This window comes from Rutidosis leptorrhynchoides, chromosome 2, assembly GCF_046630445.1.
Source record: "Rutidosis leptorrhynchoides isolate AG116_Rl617_1_P2 chromosome 2, CSIRO_AGI_Rlap_v1, whole genome shotgun sequence".
Taxonomy (NCBI): Eukaryota; Viridiplantae; Streptophyta; class Magnoliopsida; order Asterales; family Asteraceae; genus Rutidosis; species Rutidosis leptorrhynchoides.
This window is the reverse complement of record NC_092334.1, coordinates 95650960-95660541: the sequence shown is the minus strand read 5'-3', so window position 1 is coordinate 95660541 and position 9582 is coordinate 95650960. Positions and strand designations below refer to the sequence as shown.

Sequence of the window (9582 nt, the reverse complement as noted above, 5' to 3'; positions counted from 1 at the left end):
GCGGGTTTCTGGTTCCTGCTTGATCGATCGATTGTTGATTTATAAATCAATAAACCCTTAAACCCTTGAATCGATTATTGATGGAGATGATGATGATGATTATGATTTGAGAAGATAAAGCATGATTAATCAACACCCTCATCAAACCCATTGGCAGTCACCATCGAATTCCCAAAAATACCTGCAACCTTCTGTCGATTTCTATTACGGTAAAGAAGATCGATGATGATGAAATGATGATGGAAGATGATCAATGATGAGCAGAGAAGAAAATTGAAACCATGGTTTTAAATGAACTGGTGAGTGCTCTGCTCGATCCCCTATACTTCAACATAAACCTAACTCAAAGAAGACCGTATTTTTACTGGACTCTTTGATGGGCTATTTTAGGGATCCATTTATCAAAATAAATGGGTCATAATCTTGGACTCTTTAAATATTAATGGACATATTTAATATTCAAGGTATTAATTTTTATTATTATTATTATTATTATTATTATTTTTATTATTATTATTATTATTATTATTATTATTATTATTATTATTATTACTATTATTATTATTATTATTATTATTATTATTATTATTATTATTATTATTATTATTATTATTATTATTATTATTACTATCAACATCATCATTATTATTATTATTACTATTATTATTATTATGGATATAAAAGAGGTTAACTATGACTAAATTTGAATATATGAAAATGTTAGTAAAAGATGATACGGAAGAAGATTATAATTATATTAACATGTGTACGATAAAAATTATGATTACGAATTAGAACTAACGAGTTCATATTTAAAAGTTAGGAATTAGGCACGAAGATTATTATGACTATTGATATTATTATTAAAAATATCATTATTTTTAAAATTATCATTGTTATTAAAACTATCATTTTTATTAAGACTATCATGATTAGTAAAATTATCATTTTTACTAAAAGTTTCATTATTAGTAAAACTACCATTTTTACTATCATTAATATTAATATAATTACTATTATTATTATTATTATTATTATTGATATAATTTTATCAAATAAATATTAGTTATATAAAAATATATTTAATACATATAATCTAACTATATTTATAATTTTATAATAAATATTAATTAGTTATCTAAAATATATGATATATTTAATTTACTATTTTAATATAACAGATATATAGATATATATAACAATTGAAATAACAAATATCTTATTATTTTAAAATAAGTAATATATTATATAAATAATACATATATACTAAGTTGATTATTATTACATGTTAAATTATATGTTTTAATATATATATATATATATATATATATATATATATATATATATATATATATATATAAATGATATAGGTTCGTGAATCCGAGGCCAACCCTACACTTGTTCAATGACGGCATATGTATTTTTACTACAAAATACAGTATAGTGAGTTTCATTTGCTCCCTTTTACTCTTTACATTTTTGGGACTGAGAATACATGCGCTGTTTTTACAACTGCTTTATTAAATGCTTTTGAAATATATTTTGGACTGCGAATACGTGAAATGCTTTTATAAATGTTTGACGAGATAGACACAAGCAAAACATTCCTCGAATGAATTATTATGCAGACAAAAGTTCTGCGGATTATTATTGAATTATGTGGACATGATAATTGCCACCATTGAATTATGTGGACATGATAATTGCCACCATTGAATTATGTGGACATGATAATTGCCACCAGTTGATGTGAATGTTGTATATCGAGAGAATGATTTTATACACAGGTTATGTGTATGTTATTTTTGTACAAGATATGTGTACGGTTACTATGATTTATGAAAATGGTTTCGTACACGAGAAAGATGTACTGTATTTAAAGGATATAGCATGTACATTACAGGTGGGTATAGGATTCGGGCCCATTTATACCATGCAGCATTTAAATTTTGTGGTCTATCAAAATGATGAATTTTATTGTTTTATGATAAACTTATGAACTCACCAACCTTTTGGTTGACACTTTAAAGCATGTTTATTCTCAGGTATGAAAGAAATCTTCCGCTGTGCATTTGCTCATATCACATGGAGTCGTTCATGGCATATAGAAGTCAGTATCATCGCAATGGTACCAGATGTTATTGTATTCGTTCAGGAAGATTTTGGACGGGGTATGACATCGTTAAGGGTTCTAATGCCATCAAGATTGCTGAGAAGAAATGGGATTTGGAATTAAGAGGGAATCGATTGCAGATCAAAAACATTTGATGTATTGTTTTGATTTGATGTTTGATGTACTAGGTTATGTATCGTTTGTTTTTCGATTTGCGGGTTTAGGTCATACCCTGCCCCATGTATTGTACTTATTTGTATTTTAATAAAATTCCATTTTCTTAATAAAAAAAATTATAAATATATTCAATATAGAATATGAATTTGCTATTCACTTCATTATTTAATTTCAAAAGGGTATTAACGTCATTTAACACTTCTAGATATTATGATAATATTTAATTCCAAAAGGGTATTTTGTCCTTTTACTTCATCTTTTTATTCAATTTAATACAGTTAGCTTTGATGGATTGCTTATATACATATAAAAATATTTAAGGTTTTCATTTTTATAAATATAAAAGATAGAAATAAATGTGTTAACCGTTCGATTAACTGATGTACTTTTTTCATCTTTCTTCTTTATTCATATATTTTCCAAACGTTCAATTAACCAATTATTAACTATTTTTTTAAACGTATAATTAATTAACTGTTAATCGATCAATTTCATTTTAGTTCTAATTAAAAGAAAAAAATAATGTACATTTTGTCTACTATTGTAAGAGATGTTTTATATATTTGAACAGATTATTATTTATTGAGTAATGTTAGATTCATTTAAAATATATTTATTGAAAACATATAATTATGTTATAAAAAACTTTCTTACACATCAGAGCGGTGGCCATCGCAACGCGCGGCTGGCCATCTGCTTATTTGTATCAATAACATCTATTAAACAAATATATATTACTTTTATTCATGTCAAGATTAATAAGTTATTTTTTACATCAATCTTTGTCCAAAATAATTATAAAACAGATTATTTTCATTATTATGAATCATTCAACGCTTAATTATTCAGTTTTATCACATACACCAAAACTCATTTAAATTTTGTACTCCTAAAAACCATGATGTCCATGATTATGTTTGGTTTGTTTCAAGATTGTATTATGTCTCTCTCTAATTCGGTCTATACCCTGTTTTATCTTCCAACCTTTTTTATTTATATTATTGTGTATAAAGAAAATATCCATGATTCAAAGCAAGCAACTACCGGCCCGGCATCTCTCTAACCTAAGAAATATTATAATCACTTAAATTAAGTTGTGTACTCACAGTAATTAATTGATTATTAACCATATATATATAAACTCAAAAATTGATAATAAAAATTAAATTAAAATATTATAAACTAAAGATAGCTTATAAATCCTTTTTGTGAATAGGAAAGAATACATCTTGTACCTAAACTACCAAAAAAAAAAAAAAAAAAAAAAAATCAGATCCAATACAAACAACCAAACCTAACAATATTTTCTCTTAAATTAAATAAATAATCATGATTTAAAACATAAATAATACGAGTAAATCTCTCCCGAAACACGACAAATTACGTCCAGTTAATCAACTTCACCAAATCTTCTAATAACCGGTAGGAAATTCGCAACTGCCATACCCTGCAAAATAAGTATCAAAATAATACGGAGTAAATAACAAATCATACTCAATAAATAAATATTAAATTTAATTTAAAAATTAAATGAAACATAAGATAGCATAACATAAATAAAAAATATACGGGCGTAATAGAGACGTACTCGGAGGTTTAGAGACCACGTAAGCCGCCTAATTTCTGATAGTAGCTATTGAACGCATACGAAGCGTGGGCCTCAATTGTATCAGGATTAAAACACGTGGCACCAAACTGAATCTGACGACAATCAGCACCTCCCTCACCACACGCATAATCCAACGCATTTTGCAACTTCTCATGCTCCACATTCTCATTTGCCACACACCAAGTCTGCCCTAAACTACTCTCCGCCACATCACCGTCGCTACTCTCCGGTGCCGTCGCCGCCTTCGTCTTACTTCCGTTACTAACCGTCGACGGTAAGTCCGCCAAAGCTCCAGCACTCAACGGAATATCATACACTTTTTGCTCATTCGGATAAAATAAACCGTAATTCTTTTCCGACGTAGGTCCGGATTTCAAATTCTCATTAAACAACGCAAACAGATACACAACTAACGGATCGTTAGGTCTTAACGGCGATCCACCTCCGGTGAGCACTCGCCGGACTAGATTACCGTTATACTGCGCAGCATTATCTTCACCAGCTCCAATTTCATTCGAATCGCCTTTTGAAGGCCATCCGGTTTCAGAAACCACAATTTTAACATCATTAAACTGCAGCGCATCAATTGCTGCGTAAACCGCATCCACCTGAGCTTCAAACAGAGATTTGTATATAATTCCGGTTTTCGGATCCTTAACGCCGCTGTTATCACGTAACAACGCGTAATCTAATGAAATCGTATCGGAATTAGGTCCGTAAGCGAAAAACGGATACACGTTAATCATAAGAGGTGAACCGATTTTTTGTAAAAAATTAAGTAACGGTTTGATTACCGGTTCAATTAAATCCGGTTTAAATGAACCGGAAGAGGAAGGATACGATGTAGACAAAGCGCTAAGAGCAATTGGTGACGAAATATCGATTATATGAATATTGTTTTTATTCAACGATGCGTAAATGTTTTGCATAGCGGGGACTAGGAATGCTGTTAAGTTATTTGGGTCAACGAATACTTCGTTTCCTACAGCGATTGATTCGATTTGAGTTGAAGGATAGTAAGGTAGGATGTTTGATTTTATCCACGTGTCAGTGAATGATTGATCTGCCGCAGCGGATTTTAGTTGTTCGTTGGGTAGGCATACGGTTACGCTAATTTTTGAACCGGAGAGTGCTTTCAGGACCGATGAATCGGTATCGAAAATCTTAATTCGATCAATGCTGTTAGATTTTAGGAGCTGGACAACTTTGGTAGGGTCAGGGAGGTTATCGGCGATTCGACCGTAGTTAACGCCGATAATGCCGGTGGCGGTGGAGGTTGAGATGACGGAGAAGAGAAGTAGAGTGGTGGTGATGAGGTGGCAGGAAGGCATTGTGATTGATATTTAGGGTTTTAGAATAAGATGGAGATATGATATATGATTTTATGTTGATGTTGATGAGTTCTCGTATTTATAGGTTTGAAGTTGAGTGAAATAATGAAAGTGATAGTGGGGTGGGGGTGAGAATTTTGATAATGAAGTGGGTAAAACTAAAACTGTAAATCGTGGGGTGGGTAGAGTAACAGTGCGGCTATGATATTGTGTTTTATTTATGTTTAGAGAATTAATCCTCATATGTGTTACTTTTTAATTTATATACATCTAATTATCTATTTTATGCTTAGTTATAGTTATACTTATAATAAGTTTAACTCTTTAAAAGCATAACTGTAATTTTATGAGACAAAGTATAATGAATTAAAAGTGGTATGTGAGAATTACATTCTTTATATTTATAATAATAATCTATAATATAACAATACTAGATTTTTTGAGCTCGTGCGTTGCACGGATTTGTAAAAATCTGTGCAAAAAATGTAATTTACAGTTCATATTGGTATAAAATATGAATAGTATAAGAATTATTTAAGAGCCTCTGTTGTTGACAAATTTTAAAAATTGTGCGTTGCATATTGGGTAAAATAATCGTGCAAGATTAATTGATTTTTCAAACATTTATTCTTTTGAGTTTAAAAGCCTGTGATGTTGACAAATTTCAAAAGTTCTTTTGAGTTTAAGAGCCTGTGGCGTTGACAAATTTTAAGAGTAATTTTGGGTGGTATTAGTAACTTAATGTCTACAATTTTTTCTCACCACTAATATCTTTTTAATTATATATGAATTATATACTACGTAATATTTAGAGAAAATATGAGTACATTAAAAATTTATCATGGAACGTATCGTTAATAAAATCTAAGTTATATTATTTTAGAATTAATATATACAATTATTTTTTTTAATAAAAGTGTAACCCGCGAGTTTAATTATGGAAAAGTTGTTAGTAATTTCAGCAAAATAACTGTACTCGGAGGAGTCGTTTTGTATATTTAATATTATAATAGTTATATTTGCATGTTCATAAATATTTTAAGGACTTAAACTGTAAATTCAAATCACCTTCATATTTATTGTTAAAAAGAAGTGCTTCGTTGTAGTGCATCGAAACTTCGTGTCGAATAAAATTTATTGCGTTTAGTTCATAAAATTATTTCGAGTTGGACGATGATGGCGATGAAACCTAACTCTCGGCGAACAAAAAGACAAATCCGTTCAAAAAATTTGGTGAGTTTTGTTTGGTGGATTTATATTAAATATATAGCTATATATAGTTATACCCCATAATATTAATATATTAATTAATATTAAGCATCATTATAATATTTATATTCTAACATATACATATGTAATACTCCGTGATATTTGAAAGGACCCGTTCATATACATTATAAACGATTCACAATAGTTGATTACATCGCGAGGTATTTGACCTCTATATGATACATTTTACAAACATTGCATTCGTTTTTAAAAGACAAACTTTCTTTACATCGAAAGTTGACGACATGCATATCATTTCATAATATATCCAACTTAAATTTATTTATCCTGTTTTAATCTGTTCATATTTCCTCCTTCTTCTTTAACACAGATCGACCAAAGATCGGATCCCTACTAAACACTATCTACTTGTTGTATTTAGAATTTTAAAACCAAACAGAAACGATCCAAAATTATTATTTGACTCAGTTAATTCGATTAAATAAAAAAAAATATTGCTGTAACAGACCATTAAACGTGTTCTTGAACCTCAAATCACATTCGATGTTTTAGCATGTTTTAGACCACGATCATAACATGAAAGCTGTTTCAAATCCCTCCTAGAATCTCTCTGTAACCTTAATTGAACCTAAAACTTCAAACTGAAATCAAATTTTGAGATGAACAAAATTGTTGACTTTTAAAACGTAAACTTTGACTCTAAAATTCTTACTTGATACTAAAAATTGGGGTTTGAATCTTTCCAGAAAGTTTAAATGAAAGGTTTAGAACAGAACTACATTAATAGATTTTGAACTAAAGCATGAATTCGAAGTTTTTGGAAATTGACACAAGAACAGAGTATAACTCTCTATTTTCGGATTAATTATTGATTTGCAGTGATGAATGAAATGTGTCTGAGTGATGTACGAATTATAATACTTATATTCGATCCTAATTTGTTTGCATTGAGGCTGGATTGAGACGTGTAAGCATAGCAGACAAGAGGTACGAGCACTATGTAGCAGATGAAGAAAAAAAAAGGTTAAAGCAGATAGCTAAGTCCCACAGAATTTGTACGTATTGTGGGTTAAGATCGTTTCCTAGCAAGATTACAGACAAAGAAATAAATTTTGATCGTGATGTTAAACAGAATACATATTTTTTTGTATTTATACATATATTTTAGTCGTATTTATATATTTGTATATATATATATATATATATATATATATATATATATATATATATATATATATATATATATAATTGTATATGTATTTATATATTTATCATCGTATTCTGTGTATGTATATGTATATGTATCTGATTTTTAATCTGCATTAATAAATATATTCGTGTACTAATAATAATATTAGTACTAATAATACTTATATAAATAATAATAATGATAAAATTAATAATAATGATAATGATATCCATAATTCTAATAATAATAATAATAAATATATTAATAATAATAGTAAATAAATAAAAAATGATAATTTTAATAAGTTTAATAATAATAATCATAATAAAATGATAATAATAATAATATTATCAATAATGCTATTAATGATAATAATAATAATATTAATAATAATATTAATATCTCAACTTATACATATCAATTTCATATATATATATATCCACATATATATATATATATATATATATATATATATATATATATATATATATATATACTTTATATTATTAGTAATACTGATATTAATATAAATATTAAGGTTTATTTTAATAATAATAAAAGTAATAATATTAATGTAACAACTATATCCTAACTTGTAATTAAATTAATATATCAACTTTATGTATTACTCCATTAATTATGTAATATTTAATATATTATATAATAGTATATATTGAATATTTTTTTATTTACTCTTTTTAATATATATTTCAATATACACATAATAATTACATACAGAAATCATATATATGTATTTATATAATTTATTTTGATAACCACTTTATCATTTTGTATATTATTTTACATTTTTAATTCTAATAATTAAATTGTATTTTATAATTTTAACTTATTATATATAATTATATATATATATATATATATATATATACATATTTATTTACAAACAATTGTTCGTGAATCGTCGGGAATAGTCAAGGTCAAATGATTTCATGAAACAGACAAAAATTTTGAGGTTCAATGTTTATAAACTTTACTTATAGTGTCGAAACCATATAAAGATTAAGTTTAAATTTGGTCGAAAATTTTCGGGTCGTCACAGTACCTACCCGTTAAAGAAATTTCGTCCCGAAATTTGAGTGAGGTCGTCATGGCTAACAGTAAAAATGTTTTCATGACGAATATGAGTTGGAATTTAGAGTTTTATCATCAGTGAGTATTATGAATAAAACAATTTGTTTATGTGAAGAGTACAAGTGAAGCTATCACAAAAGATTGAGATAGAGATTTAACTTTTGACGTAGTCACGGTGGACTTCCGGAATTCAAGGAATTTAAAGATAATATTCGAAATCTATATAAGATTTGATTCTTCAGAAATTAAGGAGGTTAGGATCTTCTTTGGTTAAATACAATAATCTATTTCGATTACTCTGTCGGATATTTTCACTATAAATCCATCATCTTCATTTCCTTTATATTTTAGGAGTTCCATCCTTTTGTTTTCTCTTCCCGACTTTAAGTCAAGCGAATAATGGTACAAAATTCGTAGGTATGAAGTTTAGAATGAATATGATTAATGTTCTAAGAGAGAGACTGTAATATCACTACCTTGATTGGTTAAATTATCAAAATTCAAGGGAAAAGATAGAATTATCATGAAGATACGTTCTTGATATGTTTGGAGATTTTGTAGAATGTAAGAGTCGTGTAACATGGTACATGATGACGTTATAATCTGTGAATCATCACGTTCCATTAGAAACTCAACATGACTTACTGTAATATAATCACGTTGATCAAGTGTCATTATATTATACTAACTCATACTTCAGTTCCCAACACTACTTCAAAAACATTCATATTTTAAATTCGAATTTTTTGGAATTTAAAAACTAACACAGTTTCCTTTATGATGTAACGCAGATAGCGCGAAAAGATAAATAATTTCTGATAACAATAGTTATATCTTCAGA

General features: G+C 27.7%; 1 protein-coding gene across 1 annotated transcript; it reads right to left on the bottom strand.

The window, feature by feature from the left end:
• Window positions 1–3702: 3702 nt before the first annotated feature.
• Window positions 3703–5230, bottom strand: LOC139888099 (glucan endo-1,3-beta-glucosidase 13). The gene is given in 4 exon segments (XM_071871133.1): window positions 3703–3737; window positions 3879–3907; window positions 3909–4151; window positions 4203–5230. Coding segments are annotated over 4 exon segments (1335 nt in total).
• Between the last annotated feature and the right edge of the window lie 4352 nt (window positions 5231–9582).